General features: G+C 37.2%; 1 protein-coding gene across 2 annotated transcripts in view; it reads right to left on the bottom strand.

Moving 5' to 3' along the window:
* The window catches only part of LOC149084943 (chloride channel protein 2-like), a 424,727-nt gene that overhangs the window by 233,507 nt on the left and 165,059 nt on the right, over positions 1-26,161 (bottom strand). For both annotated transcript variants that reach the window (XM_089232681.1, XM_089232680.1), the window contains one exon: positions 7,919-8,050. In XM_089232681.1, coding sequence (XP_089088807.1) covers positions 7,919-8,050 — 132 coding nt within the window. The remainder of the gene's footprint in view (positions 1-7,918; positions 8,051-26,161) is intronic.

Raw genomic sequence — 26,161 nt, 5'->3', positions numbered from 1 at the left:
GGTTGTCACAAATGCTGAAAATAGCGTTGAATCATTCTAAAATAAGTATTTCCCATTTTGTGCTGCTTTTTCATTGTTTAAATTCAATGGAGTGTCTTTTCATACTGAAAAGCAACATGACTTACATTGCTTTTTCAGTATGACACATTCCCTAATGTAAGGGGAAAAGTTATATTGATAAATATATATATATATATATATAACATTTGATTCATTAACTTAATTAGCAATAAGCTTAGTAATACAATCTGGTTTTAATTTTTCTTAAGTTTTCTTAGTGATCAAGTTTATTCATCTGCTAAATCCAATTCATGAAATCTTGGAAAACTAAATAGGATACTTAGAACTTGAAGATTCACTTTTGCAACTTACCTAAAAAAATAGTTGATTTTTTAGATTTATATAAAATCACTTTTATATAAGTCTGAAATTCGAATTCACTGAGAAGTTTTCTGATAACATGTTTCCACTTTCAGTTTTTCTATCCACACACTTTTAATAGGGATGAACAATTTCTTTTTGGTGTTAAGAGAGGTACTAGAAGCTGCTTTTGCCTCAAGACTATTGATGCTGATGCCCCATAGCATGATGTCCTGGGACAACATTCCCCCCTCCCCAGTATGCTATCAGTTGCTCTTGAGGAATTTGCTGAGCTCCCTTTCATTGTGAAGGGGAAAGGAATAAGTTATAATGAGATGTAAGAAAGAAGCCAGGAAATGGTCTACAGAGCATCCAAAGGCATCAGTAACTTAGAGGGACTTGTATTCCTCCTCTTCTGTGATCTTGTATAGTGACTGGAGCAAGAACTTGTTGCTGTGTGGGTGGAGGATAAAAAAGAGCAAAAGTCAGACCAACATATTACCCCCACCCTGTTCCCTCAGCACATCACAGAGACTCTGGATCTTGAACAGTGTTTGCAGCTGCATCTTGGTGCATTGGTGGGGAAAAAAAGCAAAAGCCCATGTATGTATTTATTCCCCCCAGGAAGAACCATCCACAATTATAGGGGCAAATTGTTTTCTTCCCATAGAAGAGATAAATGTTTCAAGTAGCTGTTTGTGGCAATAAATTAAGACTCTATAACTAGAAGACTCCAGGAGCAACCAGGGGCATTTGTACTCTACACCAGCGGTTTCCAACCTTTTTCAGTACACGTACCCCAACTGACTCAGTTCCTTTCCGTGTACCCTCGACCCTGAATCTTCCGGGCGTCCCCCTCCCAATCTGTTTCACCCATTACAGATTCCGAAAACTTCCCTGAAAAAGGTACATGTTAATTACTCTATACAATATAACACAATAATAATTATAAGCAAACAAATTAACACAAAGATTGGGAAAACAATTAATGTAATGTTTGGGACTGTATTGTCTGTATTGAATTAAAGTTTTGAAAAATTAGGCTCAAAAGAGGATAAATACAAACTCAAATCCTGAGCTGCATTCAATTTGCTTCTATATTTATTTTTTATGTAAGTATACAAAACGCCCTTACAAGCTCCGAGCTAACAAACAGCAACAAAAACATTATGGCTTTTCTAAAAAGTTCAATGTATTCATCACAGTGGCAAGCCTAAAAACTGACTAGGTTCTCCATTCCGCCGTTGAAGAGAATCTTCAGAGGGGTATCTGATGTGCGAGCTCTCTTTCTTTAAAATTTCTCCTTTTCTGGAATCAATAACGAAGCCGGTTAAAAATACTTTTCTTTGAAAGGATTAGATGTCCACTGATCACACATTTCCGGCTCTGAAAACTATTTTTCAAATGAGGATTTTAATCCTTCCAAGTGGATGACTGCTAAATTTAGCTCGGCTTGTGACAAGAAATCATGAAGTGTTTCGAACACTTCCTGAAAAAGGGCTATCTCGTGCCAAAGTTTGAATAGCCACGTCAGGACCCAATGACAACCACCTAACTTTGATGTGCAAAAGCAAAGCGTTGTGAAGGTTGTCCATGTCTTCACACAACTATTTAAACAACCTGTAGTTGGTAGAATTCACCTTGATAAAGTTGACAACTTTGATGGCTTCATCAAGAACGTTTCGCAAATTTGGAGGCGAATATTTTGATGCAGGGCTATGTGAATATAGTAGTCCATTTCATTTTGGGGGCAATATCTGCCAGGCATGCACGAAGGCCTGAATAGCAACCTTCCATGGATTTTCTTCCATCTGTGGTGAGCCCAATGCATTTTGACCATTGAATTCTTTTTCTACGAAATAATTAATTGCTTCAAATAAGTCTTTAACAGTTGTACGACCCCTTCAATAGGAGACATTAAAAGACTTTCTTCAAATTCTCTTTCAAATACTTAGCAATTATAAGTAGCACAGAATATTGTGCAAAATGTCGGTACTTTCATCCACTTGGATAGAAAAAAATTCACAACCTTTGTTGTGACTTATGACGGCTTTCAACATCGTCTGACATGTTCTGTCATGTATTTGTATTTCTTCGAGACACAGTGTCATTTGACACAGGTTTTAAACTCATTATAAGAGCACTTTCCTCTGCAAGCATGCATCTGACAGCATCTTTGATGCACTGTGAAATTCTATTTTCACCAATAGTATGATTTTTTCTTCGTCTCGTAAGACGATAGCTAGTAGGTCTCAGTAGCTTCGACAGAATCACTTTTGGAAGATTCAAAATATGTTTCCACGTTTACAGGTGCACAGTATTTCATTTTAGTGTTTCAGTCTGCTTCCACATAGATCCAGTTTTTAGCCACTGATCTATAGCATAAATCATGTGAGTAGTAGGTGCTTTGTAGAAAAGTTGACAGAAAATTGTGGCAATAACAGGCGCACACCCACAACAGAAGCTAAACACAACACGAATTAATTCTTTGCTTTTATGCACAGCCCAGCAGACCATGATATAGACATTAAAAACTGTAGAGGCCAATCATACAATAATGCCTCCAATATATCTGGGAAATACAGTGGTTTGCAGATGAGAATATGTGAGGTCAGTCCCACAGCTATCTACACACCTTGTGCAGCAAACTCATTAAATTTGATTGGGAAGCATGCAGCTAGTTGTTGCCAAGAAAGCAATAACTTTTTCTTGCTACTCTAAAATCTGTATAATTTTTTTCAAGCTCTACCAAAAGGTTTGACATTCTCCAGAAACGTCTAGTAAAAAATAAAACATGAGTTTCAAGAACTCATCCAAAACTCCTTAGTCAGCTCGTCATGATGCTTGTAAAAGCCTGAACAAAGATTGGAATGAAGTAATAGAAGCTCTTACTCTCATCTCAAATGATGACGCATAAAAACCCATCACACGAAGTGAAGTCTCAGGGTATCTGAAGCAAATGCAATGATTGGAAACAGCCATCCTTTCAATCTTACAGGGCAATTTATTGGATCGCTTAAACAATGCCAATACGACTATTCAAACTACTGAAATCCACCTCTCCATTAGAGCCAAAGTGTACAGTTCTCTCTGCAAATACCTTAAATGTATCAGACCAGAATTTGACACTTACGAGAAAAAGCTCTCGTAAAGTCAGTCATTTGTGAATATGAAGATTCAGCCAGATAGAAAAGAAAACTCCAAACAGATGAGATTAGAGAGAATGAAACTGAGCTTATAGTGGGCAAGACAACTTCAAGGCAAATACTTTTCAGTTATTATTGACAGACTAATAGCTGAGCTGACTAAGCACAAGAAAATATACAACAAATTAAGTTCCAGATTCTTCAGTTTCCTTATATCAGGAATGGATTTGGAGCGAAAAACGATTGCAAAACAAGCAAAGATATTGTGTAGTCAATACAAAGATGATTTGCCGGAAGCCGAGGAATTCGAAAATGAATATTTTCACTTCTTTGGCTTTCTGACAAGCACAGACAGAGAACCACCACAGACTTTCCTTGGACTTTTCCAGCTCCTTTGTAGAAATGAACTTCAAGATCTTTATCCATACGTCAACATAGCCTTGAGTTTTTTTTTAACAATACCGGTGACAAACTGCTCAGCAGATAGATATTTTTCTGCAATAAAAAGGATCAAGAACTATCAACGAACATCAATGTTGATTGACCACCTAAATTGGTTGGAGATTTTGTCAATAGAATCAGGGATAACAAAAAATAAATTATGACGAAGACAGATGAAGATAGTACAAATAAAAGTGAGGCAAGAATTTTCCATTCTAGGTGTGCGGCTCTGGTTATATTATATTTTATCTATGAAAAAAAAAGTAATTTTGTTTAATGCCTGGAAAAGGTGAAACAGAAGAAAAGGGGGTATACTGTAATTTACTCATTAATATAAGAAAATTATTTTTTAGAATTAAAAGAGCCAGCATCAAGAAAATGTAAAAATATGCTTATAGTTTTTAAATAGCAGGGATGCACAAACCTTTTCAGTTTGCAGGCCAAATAAGTGGCGATATGGTTTTCCGCTGGCAGGTGTAGCTGAGAAGAAACTGGCTATGAGGCAAGAAACTGGTGTTGTAAAAAAGTTATTAATACACACAACTATCGTGTTGTGTGTATTAATAACTTTCTTCAGGAACATCTTCAGCCAGGCCAGATGGAACCCCTTGGTCAAAATGTCACCCAGAGGTTGAGCGCCCCCTACCCCTGTTATATGACAATCATATGGATCGGAATAGGATATGAACACAGGACAGAAAAGTAAAGTTTAGGCGAAATCATATGCATTACCACTTTTTTGTCTTCTGTTTGATTTATCAATGCCATGGGTGGGGTGGAGGGAGTGAGGGGGGGGGGGTAAAAAGTTAGAATGAAATGGGAGGAGGTGGCAAAAACATAAATACGGCCCTGAGTATTCTGTATGGCGAAATAAATGAATTAAAACTGATGAAAAATTTGAGACCTTGAGACCAGCAATGGAAGCCCATTTACAATGCGACACAAATCTTTATCCTAATATCCATACATTGCTGCAAATTCTTTCTATACTGCCAATTTCCACAGCTACTCCAGAAAGGACATTTTCTACTCTTAGAAAGATAGATGGCTTTTTTTCTCAGCCCAAGATATCAAGGAAACAGTTATTTTCTGGATATTATGCTGAGGTGAACTTGGGAAGAAAAGTCATCTTGTCTCCGCCGAGACAAGAACACAAAAAAATGTCATCTATCTCTCTAAAATCGTCCTACCTGGGGGCCATTTCCTGAATTTAAGAGAGGCTACTAATGTCTCTACTTCAGCGCCTCATACCACAGTGCGTGAAATAAGGAAGGCAGGGACATGTCTCCAGTGTTGTAGATGGTTGCTTGCCCAGTATGCAAGAGGGCCTGGATTCGTGTCCTGGCGGAGATAAGATGACTTTTTTTTCAGAGTCTACCTCAGCATAATATTCAGAAAATAACTGTTTCCTTTTCTACTCTTAGATGACTAAAAATCTATTTGAGAGAAATACAACTGGTAAAAATAGAATTACCGGCTTAGCCCTTTTAGTCATACATGATTTATACGTGACATTAATTTGAACCCAGAAGAAATCCTTGACCAATTCATCAAAAGCTCAAGACATGCAAAGTTCTGAGGTAAGAAATTACTTAACTGCTCTATAATAAGATTTGTCACCATGAACTTCGTTTCTGTCAGCTTGATAAATCATAATTTTTCTTCCAATATCTGAATTACGATAGGTTATTTCACAATTGGAAAAAATATACAGTACATACCGGCATATACTTATAACTTGTTGACCAATAACAATGCTCAAGGTTATGTATTTGAAGTTAGAAAAAAATTAATGCAATTACTACAATATAATTCACATAATTGCATAACATTTAACATTGATTGCAGCTTGCAAGAAACTTTCTAGTGAAAAAAAAAGATATTTTCGTAATAATCAGGGAAGTACTCAGCGATCGACCTCTAGAAAGGGCACAAAAATTTTTTAATGGAGAAATTTTGAGCATTACAAACCTTCAAAAAGCATTTAAATTACAGAAATTCTTTAATCCCTTAAGCAGCACTGCAGAAATCATTAAATCCCATTCAAAATGCCATCTTTTTTAATGAAATAAGCTTTCTGCTGATTTTCAGCAGGTGCTAACTAACAGGGTATAGAGAAAAGTGTTCCACTGAGAAATCGACTTTACAAAATATCTGGGCTTGCCAATGCTAAAATGAGAGGCTTTTAAGAAGGCAAGATATTACGTCAATGCCACTTAAAGGGTTAAAATATAGCATGTAAAATGTACATATTTGCTTTTGATATTTAATTTTTTACCAGGATATTAAATTAAAAAAAATTTTTTGATTGGTTTGGGGACACGGGGCCCCTTCTCTCCCCTCAAGCGTATATCTCTGGTAAAATGAATATCGCCATGGAGATACGGACAGGGGAGATTTACAGAAATGTGTTTTTTAAAAAAAAGTCTCCCGAAATTAATTCCTGGCTACAGCCCTGCTTTGAATGCCAGTATATAGCCGCGAAAGTATTGCAATTTCAAGTATGTTACCTGTAGGGGAAAAAATCTTATTCAGAAATTGGAAAATTCGGTATACAGCCTCTCATTCAGGGATGTAACAAGAAATTTCATCATCTTATTCTTCAACAACCGAGTTATAGCAATACAATGCAATACAGTAAATTGCTTCATTTGTAATTCAAAGTAAAAAATTAAAATACAACGTTTACAACAGGTAAAATGCCCAACGAGGTGGCTGTAGTAAAACTATGTACATTTCAAAGTCGTGCAATCATGATAGATGATAGAAAAAGAGAAAAAAAAAGGTTAGGAAGGTTTTATCTCTGTACTTTTTCCATCTTGGAACCAGGAAAGAATGGGTCCCATGGGACGTGTGAACCAAATTTGAATGCACTCTTTTCTGAAATCCCAGGTAATCCAAAAATAGTGCATCAGCGGCATTCCCAAGAAGTTGCACACACAGTCTGTGTTTCATTTTCATTATACTGTCTTTCTTTTGTATATGTTTACATTGTATATGTAATTGTTCTGTTCTCAACAAGAAAAAATACACTAAAACCATTATATTCCACAAGAAATTAACTAAATTTTTGGTAATAGGTGTTGTTTTGTTGACTGTTAGAAAAATTTATTGAACTATGTTAAAAAAAACTTCCCTTTTTGTAAAAAATTAAAAATTTGACAAAAAAATCCAGTTGAAGGAAGCATAGGCATATGCAGGATTTTCTTGGAGGGGGGGGGGGTTAAATGTTATGGAGGGGTTGGGAAACCCTCCTCTGTGTGTGTACATCAATGGAAGGAAGTAAAACTCCTCTTTACATTTTTTTTATCTGAATATGGGAAATTTCAGTTTCACTTCCTCTATAAAACTATTGAAAATTATGGGAAAGTTTGTGGCCTTTACTGAAAATAACTAAATAAATTTCCATCATATTGATCATCGCAGAATTTTAAAAATATTTAATCATTTCCCGCATACCTACAGAGATCATCGCAGCATCATCTGCATTGGCAAGTATTTTGATCTCCACAGCTATGACTGAAACACCTGCCGCATCAAAATTACAAATATTAATAATCAAACAGAGTTGGACAAGCGCTAGGTCACCATGGGAACTAAAAAATTGGTATTGTTTCCCAAAATTTTCTATGTGTGGTTACTAAATTGCTGGCTGAGAACAGCAGAACAGCATAAAATGTTTGGAATTTATAGCAGCATATCTGCGAACATGAAAGAGGGTCAGTCACTATGACCTGAAAAGTCTAGAGAAGCATTATTTTGGACCCTTTTTTCCAGACTAAAACTTTTTGGCACCTAAAAATTTTTTCCGGTGCCTAGATTTTTTTGCGATTTGTCCAGCCCTGTAATTAGATGATTTATGAATAAACAACACTTTAACTAAGACTTTTAACAATTATCAATAAGAAACTCGGGTGAGCATTGCTCAAATAATAAGAATTACTGTTAAAAATATTTAGAAAAAAAAATACTTCTCAAACAGATTGCAATGGCGTAATCCATTCCGAAACTTATTAGAGATGTAAAAATTCCTAAAGCAGCAAGAAAAACCCAGTCCTCACCAAGTTTAGCAAACGTATGGTGCCAGAATCCAGTCAGATAGCCTGTTTTTGAAAATTTGGTTGAATGCATTAAAATTTATGACAGAAATAGAAGCAAAGCATTAAAGTGTTATACAACTCTCACAAAATTCATTATTTATCAATCATATACACTGCAATAGATTTGTGAAGGAAACATTGAAAAAATTAATATTTTCTTTAACAGCATCACAGATCATAAACATAACCAAGTATAGTTATGACAGAACATAGTAATAAATCCCATAAAAAAATACTATATAACTTTAATTTAGTAGAATATACTCTAAACATATATTTGTATGTATCGGCTTAATAAGATACAGTTTATGTATAATACTAGTTAGAAAATAACTTTATTGCGACTGAAAATGAGACCAATTTCAATCTAAGTAATAAACACTTCAATTAAATGTCAATGAAAATTTGTGACAAGCATTATCCCACAATGATAGATAATTTTTACTAAAGCACTGAGAAACTGGATAGATATAAAAACTGCTGATTTTATGTAACATAGCTATTGTGAATATTGTAGAGCTAAGGAAACAAGTTTTGGAAGCAAGATAGTGCAAGGTGGACAGAAAGACATTTTCCCCCATTTGCAAAGTTCTGAACAACAATTTCTTTTGCAGAATTCTTCTCTTCATGTTATTACTAGTCCCCCTGCCAAGTTCAGGTGCTGCGAATCCAGGATGATGTGTTAGGGCGATTTTTTACAGTGAAGTCCAACCTAGTGCTTGAAGATGGCAAACATACTTATAATATAAAAATTAATATTAAAAAAAATTAATTAATGATTAAAATTAAAGGTAGTTAAAAATTATAACTAAATTAAAATTTATAATTGTATAAAAATTTATAATTATATAAAAATTTCTAATTATATAAAAATTTCTAATTATATAAAAATTTATAATTACAAATTTTTATATAATTATAAATATATAAAATGAAGGAACTGGAATTTATAATTATATAAAAATTTATATTTTTTCCAATAAGCAGCACACTGAAAAAAATGATATACAATAACTAATGCTACAATTAATGAATTAGCTGTTTTAGACAATAACAGATGTCGATATTTGGACGTTTGTTCTGGCTACCCTCGTAAAAAATACAGTACGGAAAAATAAAAGGTGAGGGGCGACTGAATAATGTGTTATATTTATAAACATTTTAAGGAATTCTGATGCTCACTACCAGCTAAAAAAATTTATATTAACAGTATCAAATGCAATTACACAAATGAATGAAAAACTTTACAGATCAAAAAAAAGAATATCAAAAGCATGTGAAGAATAATTATTTTAAAATGTTCCTAGAATCCTACTTCCTTCTTCTTTGTTTGATAAAAATTAAGCAGGACAAAATTATTACAGGACAAAACAATATACACAAATAAAAATTCATCCGTATGCATTCGATAAATATTTTTTGCCAGCTTTTCATGTCAAAGTAGGTAGATACTTTCTATTAATGTAATTTTTTTTATCCCTGTGAAAGTATTACACGTTTCTATTTGCGACGTTTTGATAATAATTAGGCAAAATAATATGAATAAAATAAGGATCTCAGTCAACCAGAAGGAACCAATTCTGAGCTACCTCGGATACCAGAAACCTTGTTTAATAGAGATGATCCCCTTGAATATTTGAAGAAAAAAATTAATCCAAAGCCCAGACACACAAAAACAAAGCAGTTATCAATTAAGTATATACTGCGCACACACAATGACAGTCTCTTACCTGTAACGGGTTGAACTGTGCTTGCAAAAAATTTATGAGACTGCTCAAACTTTAAATGGACATGCACCTCGTCCATATTCCTCTGCGGAACCTCTAACGAATTGGTATATGCGGGAACCCCAGTAGCACAATGATATAGTACAATATCTGGACCATATTGTTATATATCGAAATGTCAGAAGAATATCAGATGTTATAACTATGATATAGAACGATCTTGTCCTATATGGTGCAAATTATTTATGATATTAATTCATCAAGTCTTTAATTTTTCAGTCGAATATGTATTTGATTCCATGTGAATAATCTCTACTTTGAAGGACAACAACTTGGGACAATAAATTATTTTAATATAGTTTGAAAAACATTGATCTATATCGTGAACCTGACAAAGATCTATATCAGATTCTCGATATAGACCTGATATAGATCTATCAAAGAAGACATAGCTCTATATCCTGAACATGACATACATCTATATCGTGAACCTGACAAAGATACATATCAGATACACAATATGCTGATATATAAACATATCATGTGCCTTTAAATAAAAATATTGCCTTCAAATAAAAATTTGGAGGAAATTTAAAGTTGCGTACAATTTTTTGTTCGAATGGAAATTAAAAACGTTTGAATGATAATTTTTCATATGAAATTTTGATTTTAATAGGACTAATTATGTTGATATATCAAAATCACATTTCATCAGTTATAATTGAATCCTACTGTGTATGTTTTACATCATAGATGTTGGTATTTTAGGAGGAGCAAGAACTTATCCACCGTAACTTTGATTGCCACTTTATAATTGCACATATTTTTTAATTTAGAAAAATTTGCTCTTGTTTTTGTTGTATGTGTTTTTCTCTTAAAATTATTTATTATTTTCTTTTGATGTTTAAATTTTTTACCATACTTTGAGAATTTTAACTTTTTTGTGTTGCATATTTTTTGTTTTATTGGCATAGATTAATAATTTTAAATAAATAATTAATTACTACACAATACATTAATTTGTTTCTTGTGTTTTTGTATTATATATAATTTCCTTAATTATAATTTTTTCAATTATCTGCCTCAAAATGATAAATATGTTTCACAATGTGTATTTTGTAATTTTTGTGCATACATGAAAATGAATAAATTTGATTGAAAATACATGTAAAAAAACCATTAATTGTAAATTAATGTTATAATAACAACCTGTAGCCAGTGTTGTAGTGGTGGGTTGGTATGATACAGAGTTTTAGATGGGAAGAGTTCAGGGTACATGGGTTCATCAAACCCACCCACTTATAGAAAATTACCCCCCCTTTTTTTATTTCTTCTGAAAGGGCGCCATCTATCGTCCAAAATTTGAAGTATTTGAATATATCACATTCACAATATAGATCTATTTATCTCTGACTATGCCTTTTTTAGCCAGAACGATATCGTGGCCCAATGTAGATCTATATTGGAAACTGAAATTTAACGATATAGATCTATATCTTTGTGCTACTTGGGAATGTGCATGTACGTGTAGTGAAACCTGACGTGAAATTTAAATGGCTACATGCTATCAGAAAAAAGCGAAACCTATGTGGCACTGTTTTTGCTCTCTCACGTGTAGGATCAATGATAAGGCACTTTGGTTTCAGTACAGCACAGTGAGGGACCCCCAGGTGGGCCCTCTGTGGTCTCGTTCAGTATTCTATTTATTTGCCGGCCAATCCACGCAGTTGACTCCTATTTATTCATTCATATCAGCTCAGTACTTGCCACCTGGCAGCACTGGATATGACCAAAGGGACTTTGTTTCCATCCATGAGGGACCCCAGGTGGACACTGAACTCTGCTTGTTTCACTCAACACCTTGTTTAGTCTTTACCCTTGAGCTGCTTGGCGTATGCACTGAAAAAATTGGGAACCACTGCTGGTAACTCAAGCATCCGCAGCTGAGCTTCGTCCACTTTGGTAACTTTTGGTGCTCATGAATATGCCTTGAAGACTTGGCAATTTGTTTAGGGAACATTAAGCATTCTTCCTTTAATTCACCATGTTGTAGACAATTAATTTGTCTTCTCTGAACGATTTTAGAAATTCAAAGAAAATTTTATAACACTCTAAACTTGTATCCTCTCTTAAAACGAAAAGAAACACTACAGTAAAAAAATAAGCTTTTACCAATTAATGAAATGTTTGTATTCACGAATAATACCTATATATAACTTCCTCATTTACTGCTTGTAATTTTCAAACAAGACAATAAAAATCAAGAAAATTCATTAAAAATTTCCAGCTTTGTACACCCGATTTATGAAAATTTTTGCATCTGAAACCCATATTCTGTCGTCAAATAAAGTATCCCATGTACTACATGTAGAGATAAACTCTTAATAATCCCTCCAGTAATCCAGTGTTTTTTGGCCAGTTTTCTTCACGCACAGAAGAGGAAAACATCACTGCTTGTTTATGAGCAAAAGTTTATATTATTTAAATGGGCTTTTTCAATCAATTGCAGTAATTCAGCAATTTTGTTAACCCAGCACGCCCTGGTGTGATATGTGCCAGATTAGAGAGAGTCTACTGTACTAATAATTCATATCTCTATTAGTTCCAGAAATACTAAACTTGATTTGCAGTTATTTATTTTTTGCTGCTAGTTTGTAAGTTTTCTCAATTTTCTTTCTTCAACACTCAGATTTTAAACCCGCATGTCCTGCCACTGAAGACAGTGTCAAGTTTACAGGAGGGCTTAGTGAGCTATAGCCCAGGGCGGCAAGTTCAGAGGGGCAAAGAAAATTAGTGGAATGGGAGAAAGGTGGTGAAATTTGTATAACCCTCAATAAATCTACCTCTGCCCAGACAGCAAGAGACTAGGTCAGTGAATGACCAAAAGAGTAACCTAGAGAGTTTGTAAGCACGTGAGTGAACAAAACAATTTCTTAGAGCATGAGTAAGCATGTGAATGACAAAACACTTGACCTATAGAGCGAAGGATCAGTTCAGTGAGTGGCCTAGAGTCAACCGTCTTAAGCACATCCTGGGCTCTCGGGCAAAGTGGTTTTTCTGAGGTCACCCAACCTGGCGAGACAAGTATACTTTGAAAAATTTTAACCATATATTATTTTGACAAGCCCCCCCTCGTACTTGAGGTTTCCGCCTGGGGAGGACATGCATTAAGACAGCATTGCCTAGAGCATGTGCAAGTAACCAAATAATGAGCAAAACAGTGTGCAAGAATGTGAATGACTAAAAGAGTGACTTTAACACATGCATACTTACAGGAGTAGGGGGGGGGGTCTAGCTAGGATTCTTTGTGGGGGAGCTTCGCTCATATTTTTAAAATTTTTAGGCCCCCCCCCCCCACTATAGTGAATTTGTAGAGTGATAAATCAAAAAATGAAAGATCTGGCCATTTTTCGGTCCACACTTCCTGGAGTGCACAAATTTTAGTGAAAGGAAATTTGAGGAAAAAATAGAATAAATGAATTATATTAAAAAAATGAAAAATTAATTAAAAAAATGAGGTAACTGGAGTTTTTTGCTTGAAGTCTCTTGGGAGGGGCGATCACCCCATCGCTTTTTGTTTGAACGCTCTTGGGATGGGGAATCGCCACTCTCTGGATCTGCCACTAACTAAGTTTGGAGTTATCCCGGTTGTTAGATCAAGCTACAGAGGGCTCAGAGTAGCGTCAGTTTAATACAAACCACACATCTCTGGCTCTTTCCTGGTATAGGCTACAAGCCTGTATCCTTGTTAGATTGGGATTGTCTCTCTGGGAAAAAGTGTAGGCTCAAAAGTTTAGAATAGAGATGTGAAGGAATTAGTAGTAGAGTACCATAGAAATGAGTTCAGCAAAGAACGGCAAAACTGCAGCAACAAAAAGAGAAAACTTGAGAGAAAAGAATTTGTCTTCAATCCATAAAATCTTGTGCAGCAAAATGGAGCGATGTGCAAAGCATTTTGTGAAATGATACAAACTCTAATAAAAATGTTGCAAATTGCAGCAAATACAGGGGATCATCAGGAAAGCAATGCCTGTTTGCACAAGCACACCATTTTGGTGACGGTAAGTGTCCACCTCAAGATCAATGAGTTTCTGTCAGTTGTCTGATGTTTAGAAGTTAGCATTATATGCTGACAGTCTTTGTTGTTTTGGTGAGCAATCAAAATGTATAAAAAAATTGAATATGCCGTCATCTGTGAAGTGAGGTCTGTAATAGTTATCCGAATGTTAAAAATGCATAGCAAACTGAAACTTCAAGGGAAATCAAAGATGTGTCCGGTAATGTGATCAATGAGTCATCCTGTAGTGGGGGAAATGATCGAAACACAGGAAGACCATGCTGATATCTGGCTAGATTTATTACATGATTAACATTAGATTAAATAACGATAACAAGTATATGATGAGTTACATGTTTCTGCATCACAATGTGCAGTCTCACGTTGCCAAGAAAACAAAGCAAGTCCTTCAAAATTCATCAATCATCCCCTATATAGCCCTAACTTAATCTCTAGTTTTCATCTCTTCAACAAAACTTCCAGAAAAGAGTTTCTGGGAGGAAAACGTTTTCAAAACGATGAAAGAACTCCAAAAAGAGATCACAGCTTTTCTTCATGGAATGGCAGGTATTCACAAAAACTACAAGATGAGACAAATGCTCGAATTTAAATAGGAACTATGTAGAAAAGTAGCATAAGATATGAATATGTGAAATAAAAAGTTTAGCAAAAAAATTTCAAGTAGTTGGTGATTTATTTGAAAATGGGTATTACTTTCTGGGTGACCTTTGTCTGTTTTTAATGGAAATGCCATATTGTATTTCAAAAACATTTTGAAACTCCAGGAGAAACAATTCATATTGAATATATATATATATATATATATATATATATATATATATATTTTTACTAAGACATAGACCCAGTAAGAGTCTCAAGCTGGCTCTTTCACTGGTGTGAAGAAATAAGGAACAGAGAGAGAGAGAAATTCTAAAATGACAGTTATTGACTGATGAAAGAAGGCTGTCTCACTAATATATTTTTTGTTGCTTTCCCCACTCCAGATATTATTAATACTGTAAATACAGGCACCATATCAATGTGATATCCATAAAATTGAATTGATTTTTTGTTCACATTTCATCTCTTTTGTATTGTGATTGTTTTTGGACAGTTAGTTTAGTGATTTCTGATTTCAATGGTTTAATATTATGCATGTGAGCTAAAAGTACTGTAGTGAAAGTTCACATTAGAAATCTTTAGGGGATCCTGTGAAAACAAATTAATAACATTCACATTGATTCTTATGACAGACATTAGTTCTGTTCTCAAACAAGTTGGTTAATTGACTTAGTGGACAAATCAAGTTTGTAAACAAAGGGTTGACTTCATATTGATTCACTTCTACTGAGAGGTTAACTAACTTACTGTTGGATTAGTTTTATGAGTGATGGAGGGTAGCCATCTTAACAATTTGCAGTCCTCTGTCAAAGTGGAATCAACATCAGGGAAAACGTACTTCATTGTTATAATAGAATCCTTATACGACAGATGCATGAAACTGGCAAAGTGAGGAGGCATGTATAGGATCAATGTGTGAATTTGATATTTCGGATCCTTTCTTGTGGGACCTTTACAGGGAAAAGTTAACTTATTTTTTGGAGGCCAATTTGCATTGATACACCCGAGTCAAAACGTGCAACTTTAATTGCGGTATGTGGCACAAGGACCTTGAGTATAATTTTTTCACTAATTGCGCTGGCTACAGTTGCTGATAAGTCTTACGATGACCTCATTACTGCCCTAAAAAATAATTTCAGTCCGAAAGAATCTGTCATTTATTGTAGGTTTATGTTTCATAAACGTATGCAACGATCAGGAGAAGGGATAAATGACTACGTTGTGGAACTGTGACACCTTACCGGGAATCGCTATTTTGATGCCACCTGGGCAGACAAATTGCGTGATCAATTCGGATTGCGGATGGGACTATTCAGAAGTGGTTGTTGGCCAAATCGGAATTAACTCTTGAGACCGTTGTGTCTAGGGCCTTGGCCAATGAATCGGCCTCATTGCAAGCTCAACAGGTGCATTCCCAAACGGGTGCTCGTGGTTGCAACGAGGGTTTTGTGGATAAGGTGGAAATGCAGAGAAAAATGAAAAATTCCAAAAAAGCTTGTTTTGGTTGCGGCGAAATGCATGATCAAGCCATTTCAGAAACATAAATTGTAGATCGTGTGGGTCAAGGGTCACATTAAAAAAGTATGTCGTAAAAAAATTGAGTTCTCGTAAATTTCAAAAACAGAGTTTTAAAAAATTAAATGATGTTGATATAGTTCCTCTGAATAATGATGATGATTATTCCTTAAATACAGTAATTCAAATTAATTCTCCCAAACAAAATATTTGTGTAAAATTGGACGGAAAAAATTATTGATGGAACTTGATTCAGGATCTTAATATTCCATCATTTCGTTCGATACTTTTCGATCTTTGTTTATCTCTAACAGACCCAAAGTGTCTCGTACTTCTGTGAAATTGACAGATTTTCAAAAAAATCCAATAAAACTTGTGGGAAAATGCGAGGTGCAGGTTCAGTTCAAAAACTGATTCAAAATTGGAACTTTTGATTGCTAGTGCCCACTGTTCCAATATATTGGGTTGTTCGTGGTTCCCTTCCCTTGGTATTGGTTTCAGCGGCATAAATTCTCAGACCTGCCAACTCTCTCGATTTAGGTGGGAGACTCCAGATTTTTCATCCCTCCTCCCACTCTCCGGATTTGTTAAAATTTCTCCGGATTTTTGCAGAAAATTAGATTTTGTGCGAGCTTTCACATTGTTGTGGCATCAATGATTACCATCGTCGTTAGGGAAAACAACCATAGAGGACAGCCAGTAATCATTGCCATCGAGCAGCCTAAAAAAAGTCTCTGTGACCGCATTTAAGCAACTGGCAAAGACACGACTTCGTTTTTGTAGAGTTTATCGGCAATCATTTATAAGGGGCATGACCTTGGTTGCTGAAATTACTGTATAATCGTTATTGTATTCCATCAACAGCCGTGCGGTAAACATGTTATTTCGTCGGCAGAGTTGTAATTTGAATTTTTTTCAAATTGTTTCTTCCGATTAAACATCTTCAGAAAGAAAATATAAAACTTTAAGCTATATAAAGCTTTTAAGAGTTCATATACCCAAGATTATCAATCACTGATAGCATCCACGAAAGGAAACACTTATGTTATATGAACAGTATGTAGATGTGATTTCTCTATTCTGCATTGAAAGACTGACATGGAATTATATTCTGCTCAGGGGCAATGCAGAACCTGCCTTTGGGGGGGGGGGATGTAACTTTTTTTTGATTGAGTCTATGAGTGTCGGGGGGGGGGGTACCCCCCTCGGGAGAATCCCCGGATTTCTGAATTTCAAAAGTTGGCATGTCTGAATTCTATTTCCGATCTTATACAGGGCGCTGTTGCGAGTTTTCAGAAGTTTTTGAGGAAGGCTTGGGAACTTATACAGGGCCTTTTTTTTACGTTAGTCTAGCTATCTATCCTAATTTCCCTCCGATACACTGTAAAGCTAGAAACGTTCCGCTGACACTCAAGGCAAAAATTGAAGATGATCTGGAAGTTCTCCAATGCGAGGGTGTTATCGAGCAAGTCAATAATCCCAAGTGGGCAACCCCTGTTGTACCAGTTCTGAAACCATCGGGCCAAGTTCGTTTGTGCGGAGATTACAAAATTACGCTTAATAAAGCTATGGCTACTTTTCCGTATCCGATCCCTTCCATAAATAGCTTGTTGTCAAACTTAAAGGGAGGCAAATTTTACGCTAAAAATGATCTCGCACAGGCGTACTTGCAACTGCTCTTGGATGAGGAGTCTGCCATGGCACAGACAATCATCACTCACAAAGGAGCTTTTAAGTTTAAAAGGTTACAATTCGGTGTAAATAGAGCTCCAGGTCTTTTCCAGAGCATTATTGAAGACATATTTGCAGGGCTTGAGTGGGTGGTCCTGTATTTTGATGACCTTCTCATAAGAGCTGGGTCGCGCGAAAAGTTATCTTTCCGTTTGAAAATAGTGTTAAATCGTCTGCGGACTTAAAGACAAAAAAAAATGCCTATTTGGTGTAACCGAGGTGGATTTTTTAGGGTTCCGCGTATATAAAAATGGAATTCATCTTTCTGAGAAAAAGACAGAGGCAATTCAGGCCGCCCCCATTCCTACTTATAAGCAACAGCTACAGGCATTTTTGGGAATTAATCAATTGTTATCATTTTATCATGGATTCCTTCATAATACAATTGTGGAACCACTGCACTGGTTATTAGATAGTAACGTGCCGTGGGAATGGAGAAAGTTAAAAAATTTCACCACTTCTAATACGGCCATAGGTTCAAGATTATTACTGACCACCAGCCATTGTTGGGATTGTTTAGTAGGACAAAACCTACCCCTGATATAATATCTCAGCAAATGTTGTGATGGTTGTTGATGCTAAATGTATACGATTTTGATCTCCTACATCATTCTGGAAAAAAGATAGGTCATGCGGATGCCTTGAGTAGGCTACCACAGCCGAGTCCCGAGTTTAGGGTTCCGCCACCCACTGAGGTTCTTTTTATGGAAGATCTGGCGTGTCCTCCAGTTAGTGCAAGGGACATAGCAAAAATGACCTTGCGTGATTCCATTCTTTCGAGAGTCCTAAATTTTGTTTTGAGGGGATGGCCAGACGCGAAATTGGGTTTGGAATTCAGAGCATTTTCCTCGAAGCGAAACGAGTTGTCAGTTCACAAGAACTGCCTGCTGTGGGGAAATCGAGCGATGGTGCCTGCACCAGGGCGTTTGATGGTTCTGCGTGAGCTTCATCTCGCTCATCCAGGAGTGGAACGTATGAAAAGCCTGGCCTCAAATGGGCTATGATATCAAAAATCACGTTGTGGTTGTTTGCCTTGTCAAGAGACGAGACATGCTCTTCCATGTTCTCCTGTGCACCCTTGGGAGGTGACTAGGGTCCCCTGGTCACGGATCCACATCGACTTTGCTGGACCGTTTCAAGGATGGAGAAATTCCTTATTCTCATCGATTCCTAATCCAAGTGGACGGAGGTGAAAGAGATGTCTTCTACTACTGCTGCATCTACTATAGATGAACTCCACGGCATATTTACCGTTCACTGAATTCCTGATGCTATTGTATCTGACAATGGCCCGCCCTACAAATCAGAAGAGCATGAAGAGTTCCTGCACAGAAATGTCATTCACAGAGTGCTCATAGCTCCTCGAAGACCAGCAGGAAATGGTCAAGCCGAACGTGCAGTTCAGACTAAGGATGTTTTGCGACGTATTGTGGCTGGGACGTTTCTTAAACGTTTAACTCAGTTCCTCCTACAGCAACACATTACGCCATCCTCCGTTACGGGCCTAAGTTCAGCCAAACTCCTAATGGGGAGAAGGCTAAGAAGCTGTCTGGACAGACTTCATCTGGACTTTGTTAGAGATCAACAGGAAGCTCTAATTAAACAACGATCTGTTCGAAAATTCGACATTGACAATAAGGTACCATTCCTAAACTAGGAACTATTCCAGTAGTCCAAAATGGGTTCCAGCAACGATTGCCAAAGAAACGGGTCCGGTTTCCTACCAGGCTACTACAGAATTAGGAGAAATAATTAGACGTCATGTGGATCAACTATTCAAGCATGACCCACCACCGAACCTACCAATAGTACAACCTGATGAGGACGTTATGCTGGCTCAACCAGTCATCGCCATCCCATGAATCAGCGGAGCAATCCAAGTTTGCTGATATGCCATCCGATCTTCAGGAGAAATCGCTGATTCCTGAACCAGTGCTACGACCTAAACGAACTATCAAAAAATCATCCAGGTTCAAGGATTTCATACTGCTGTAGCCGGAGGAGAGGGGTGGTGCGATCTGATATTTAAATCGGATGCTACAGATATTAATCCACCATGATGTCATTGATTATGAGTGATACGCCTATATAGAAGAAGATTTCCTCCATGCACACACACATGTATTCCTGCCTTCAGTTCGATATCACGGCGCTGTGCATAGGCAGTGACAGACTTGGAAGTCTGGGGGGGACACAATGATGATGTCAATTCATACACTATCTACCAATAAGTATTTGGACACCTGTGATAGAAAAGAAAAACTAACTTTATTCAAAATCAATAGTTGGTAGAGCCTCCACGAGAGGCAATTACAGCGTGAACCCTCCGGGGCATACTTTCCACAAGTCCTTGTGTGACGGCTAGTGGTATTTTCTTCCACTCGGCTTGGAGAAGACATGTCAGTTCCTTCACCGATTTTGGACGGGTAGGGCACCCCTTAATTCGGCGATCCAACTCGTCCCAGAGGTTCTCGATAGGGTTCTGGTCTGGGCTCTGGGCAGGCCAGTCCATTCGATGAACCCCATTGGCACCATACCAAGCCTTGGTTAACCTCGCAGTATGACAGCTGGCATTGTCGTCCTGGAAGTAACAGGGTTCCACCCCGTAAAACTGCCGCAACGTAGGAAGCACATTGTCATCCAAAATAGTGCAGTAGGCATCGGCGTTGAGCTTACCATGAATGGGGACCATAGTCCATACCAGGAGAAACACCCCCAGACCATAATTCCACCTCCACCGAACTTGACTGTTGGCACAATGCATTCTGGCAGGAGACGTTCTCCAGGCAGACGCCAGACCCAGACCCTGCCATCCGAACGGTAGAGGGTGAACCTTGATTCGTCGCTCCAAAGAACCCGTTTCCACTGATCTACGGTCCAATTTCGATGTGCTTTGCACCACATTAACCGAGCAACGCGGTTGCACTTTGTGATCAAAGGCTTATGGGCAGCAGCACGACCATGAAAACCAATCAGATGTGCTTCCTTACGGATGGTATTCATTGAAACAATACTCCCGGATGCCTGTTGAAACTCCTCGCGGATGAGGGCCATTGGTTGGGTGCGGTTCTTCCGAATTTCTCTGGACAGCACCCGTCGGTCTCTATCTCCCAGTTTCGTTGGTCTGCCGACTCAGGGCAAATTCTGACAATCACAGCTCACCTTCCACTTCTGAATCACATAGGCCACTGTCGATTTTGGGTACTTCAGCTAGCTAGATATGTCCCTTAAGGATCGGTCATTTTTGTGATACCCGATAATTATACCTTTCTCGAAATCAGAGAGCTCCGAACTGCGCGGCATCTTGAATGCGACTAATGCCGATGTTGTTTCCTACACGATATATACCGGCGGAGGGCGTGACGTATCTCAGGACCGCAGATAATCGTCATTTGCATAGGTGTCCAAATACTTATTGGTAGATAGTGTATATGTATTAGATCAGTTAACTCCACCTTTGACTCTGGGGGGCAATGTCCCCCCACCCCCGTATCTCCACCCATGGCTGTGTGCTCATGAGAGATGTTTTAATCTTAACTGTTGTTATGTTTAGTTATGTTCAGTTTCATTGAATAAATCAATCTTAAACCACCACATTTCCGCCTCTTAAAAATATTGATGTTGCAGGAAAGGAAAATTCATCTCTGGAGTAATCTTGTCTCCGCCGGGACATGATGACTTGAATAAGTGTTTCCTTGATGTCTTGGGCTGAGAAAAAAAAACACCTGTCTCTCTTTAAACCCCTTTCCCATGTTACTGATATAATAATGAAATGTATCATGTTTTTTTTTATGTTATTTTATACTCTAAATTATATATTAACCATAATTTATGTTTCTTTCCTTTGATTTCTAACATCATGTGTGACAGTTATGAATCAAAATTCATTTGTTACCTTTTGAAGTTATTAATAGTTAAATTGATTTTTAATGCAAGAAAGAAAAGCTCATAAGGGCATTTTCTGCTGAGAAACCCTTATATATATATTTATTTATTTATTTGAAATTAATCGTTATCTTTAACCACAGTATAATTGAATAATGAATTTCGTAGAAGGCTTATTTCGGGTTTTTTTTCTTCAAGATGGACTTTTCATCTCAGCTGAGGCTAGACCTCTCTAAAATTCATTTCATTAAGTCTTGTGTTTTTCACAACCATGAAAACCAGATAGGAGATTTTTGCACTCATAAAATATTGGTCAATATGTGCACATGAAATTTTTTTTTCTAAATTTATTTTGGGAGGCACCATGACTCGACCAACCACTCATCAGATTGATAAAATTCAAAGAGTGGGGTTTATTTCTTGATAGTGCAGTCGCAAATCAGTGTTTTCAGACATTATTCATTCATACTAAAGTTTTTAACAGCTGGCTGATGCAAAGATGAATTTAGGAAAGAAAGAAAATTGCTTGTGCTTGCAGGGAATCAAACCCACGTCCTCTTACTTTCCAGATGAGCGCCCTAGATCAGTGTTTTTCAACCGCCGGGCCGCACATCAATCGTACCGGGCCGTGAGAATATATTCATTACACTTTCATTTTTCAAAGCATTTCCACGAATAACTAATTGGTTTATTTCACTATTATGGTACATACACTGGTGAAATAAATTAAGAGAATTTGCATATTTTATCGAATTTCATGAAAAGAACTGAACTAAATGTAAAACCACTGCTTCTAGACAAAAATGCAAATCTTGTACGTCAAATACGTAAGCGTACACGTGTGTGCAGGCGGAGCCAGTAGAGAAACAGGCTTTATAAGCGCGCGTAAGTTAAGACACATTTCGTTCGCTAGCACACCTCGGCAAATTTCTTGGTGTTATTTTGCAGCAATCGGTTAATTTCAAATTGTAACAGTAAAAATGAGTAACCACCAATGTTTAGATGATGGAATGAGGTGGCGAATTGTGGGGAGGCTAGAAGCAGGCCAATCTCAAGTCGTGTATCAAGGGTGACTGTTTCAAAAGACTTCATGAGAAAGGGTTGTTTGCAAGAAGACATGCTGTTTGCGTCCCGCTCACTTCTACGGACAGGAGAATCCGTTTATCATGTTGCAGAGAGCATAGAGATTGGAGTATGGATCAATGGGCGACCGTTCTCTTCACTGATGAGTCCCGGTTCAGCCTAAGCACCGATTCTCGCCGTACGTTCATATGGAGAGAACCAGGGACCCGCTACCTACCCTCCAATGTCCGCGAAATCGACCAATATGGCGGAGGAGGTTTAATGGTCTGGGCAGGCATCATGTTGGATGGCCGCACACCTCTCCATGTCTTTGAAAGAGGCACTGTGACTGGTGTGAGGTATAGGGATGAGGTCTTGGAGCCCTATGTTCGCCTTTTTAGTGGTGCAGTTGGCCCCGAGTTCATTTTAATGGACGATAACATGAGGCCACATAGAGCTCTTCTGCTCGACGATGTTCTAGAGAGTGAGGATATTCGCCGGATGGATTGGCCAGCCAGATCTCCAGACCTTAACTCTATAGAGCATGTCTGGAACACTCTGGGGAGGGCAATTGCAATTCTCAACCCCCCTCCGGGAACCATCCAAGGAATGAAAACAGCGTTGCTGAACGAGTGACTGTCTTATTTCAAGTATGAAATCACGCTGCGAGACCTGTATATCTTTAAGAGGGGACCATACCCCCTATTAACCCATTTTTTTGTTTATTCTGCAACCGCTGTTTCATACCTTCCGACTCCAACGAGTGTTACGCACGATCGAGTACAAATCGAGTTTCATTAAAATCGGTACAATAGTTCTAGAGATCGACCAAGTCTGCAAATCCTCTTAATTTCTTACACCAGTGTAGTATTTTAATTTTTCAGTCTAAAAATCATACCAGGGGAAAGATGAAAAACCCTCCTCTAGAGTTCCAGAACAAAGGCTTCCAGCCGCAATTATAGGATCCCTCTTTCCCCTTATCGCACTGAAAATCCTTTGTTTTGTTGCTAGACCAAAAGAAAGGGAAACATGTCTCTGGTCCTCCCCTCAAAACTAGTATATTTTTAATTGTATTTTTTTTTTCTTTTCGTATTTTTAAGTATCCGTCTTCATGAGACCCAAACAACACAGCAGGTTGGGAGTGTTTTTCCATACTCTCCGTGCTTTTCCCTCGAAAATTTACTACTGCTTCAGGGCTCTCTGTTGACAACCAAATGACCCTGTTGTTTGCGTGTTCATGGTTTGCCATTGTCATCAACACAGAAAATGTCCTGAAAACAATAATGCCATGAGAAAACTCAGTATCCCACGTTCCTTGGAGACTAGAAAAACATCTGTGCTACTCGCCATTGACCAAGCCGCATAACTTCAAAGGGGAATAATTGTGAGTGATTAGGAATTTCCGGGCAATATTATAGAAAACCACCTTCGACCATTGGACCCGTAATTTATGGCCAGTGGTAAAAACCTCTAGTAGTCATTATAACGATTTAGTATGTGTTCTCAGAAACGAATGAAGTATTTCACATATGTGTGGCAAATGTCAGTGACTAATCAGTGAAACACCTGCTGCACACAGAAAATGTATGTTTTGAATTGGTCATCAAGGTGTACATAACTACTGGTGATAACTTAAATACCGTTTTCTTTGCAAAAACGCAGTGAATTACGTTGCGAGGGTTTTCGTTTTGATTTCTTTTCAAGTGTGGATAGGTTCACAAATCTCAATTTTTGTTAAAAAATGAAGAAAAGTTTAAATTTTAGAATAGAAAAATCGCGATCAAAGTTTTGAAATTTATCAAGTTACGCAACTTAACATAAGCATCTATCGTGAATATACCAAAAAGAGTGTCTCGCCCAAAACTGAACAATTTTCTGCTCTTCAGTGGACTTTTATATATGGCGAATTACAATATATACATTTTTATTTTATATCATTACCTTCTTTCTAGCTGAGATTAAATACAAAGTTCAATAGTAAAATATATTTTACACTAAGGGGTCATTCAAGTATTACGTCAGCATCGAGGGGTGTAGGGGGTTTCGCTTTGCTGACTTTTGATGTCAAGGGGGGAAGGGGAGTTTGAAGGTTGCTTACGTCATCAACCACAACTTTTTGAAGATATGCAATATTTTAAGCTGCTGATGAAATTTTGCTGATGGGGGGGGGGGGGTCAAAAATGGCTGAAAATCTGCTTACGTAATACTTGAATGGCCCCTAATTGTAATACTTGAATGGCCCCTAATTGTAATACTTGAATGGCCCCTAATTGTAATACTTGAATGGCCCCTAATTAAATTATTAAAATAGTGCTAATAAATAAGTGCTGCACGATGTCAGCACAAAAAAATTCCATTGCCCACTATGATTGAAAACTTTGTATTTTTACACACTATGCAAAATTCTATAAAATTGAATATCAAGATATTTCGATTGATTTATGTATAACCAATTGAATCTTTTAATGAGGTAGAGGCGCCGAAATGAAGAAAACATTGAGGGGGCTGAAAGTTGCCAATTGTCCCGTATATACGGGCTCAAGCCCTTGCAGGAGAGGGGGTGGAGTGTTGCATTTTATATTGATTATTGGTGGCTCAGCCACGTCTCGTAAAATATATTGGGGTGCTCAAACAGCCTCAGTACCCAGGTTCCGGCACCTAAGTGATGAGGATGTTTACTGCAGTTGCTGATGAAACACTTCGTTTATGTTTGTCTGCACATTATTAATACATTACCAAAAAAAAAAGTGTTGCATCACTCCATAAGATAATGGATTCAATTCATTAAATGGATTTAAATTAATTAATCAATTAGTTAAAAGGGTTTAAATCTATTATTCAATCAAAGAGGGGTTTAATTAATTAACTGATTAAATGAGTTTTTAATTAATTAAATAATTAGATTGCAATCAAAATGTAATTGGTTGTTTATTAATTATTAACTTATGAACGAGTAAGCTATTCCAGACCGGGCCGTAGACTCATAGACATTTGATTCACCATGCCGCGGTTCCAAAAAGGTTGAGAACCACTGCCCTAGATCACTAGGCTCAGGGGCATCGGAAGTATTTCCAACCCGTGGGTGTTCACATAGGTGTAGGCAAGGGGGGTCCTCCATATTAAAAAAAATAAATATATTTTTTTTTTATTTCTGTTATATTTCTATAGAAATACTGTATAATAGTGGTTCTCAACCACGGAGCCCTTGGGCTCCATGTGCACTCATCAGAGGTTCCGTGGTTGCACCAGGGCAATAAAATAAATCTGTGAATCTGATAAATAAATAAATAAATAAATAAATAAATAAAAGGAGGCTTGTGTGCGAGGCTGGCCATGGAAATAATATACTAAAAAGAGCTCTGTGAGACAAAAGGTTGAGAACCACGTCTGCACTGGCGTACACAAAGGGGGACCCCAACCTCGAGCCGATATTAGTTTTATTTTGCAGTAAAAAACGTAAACTCTCCCAAGAAGAAAAAAAATTGAAAACCCCTCCCTCAAGAAAATTCTGTGTAT

The sequence above is a fragment of the Pholcus phalangioides genome, unplaced genomic scaffold, assembly GCF_987345545.1.
Source record: "Pholcus phalangioides strain wild (caught in Gottingen) unplaced genomic scaffold, Ppha-v1.0 ptg000007l_1, whole genome shotgun sequence".
Lineage (NCBI taxonomy): Eukaryota > Metazoa > Arthropoda > Arachnida > Araneae > Pholcidae > Pholcus > Pholcus phalangioides.
Note: the sequence above shows the minus strand (reverse complement) of the source record. Positions and strands in the feature narration are given on the sequence as shown.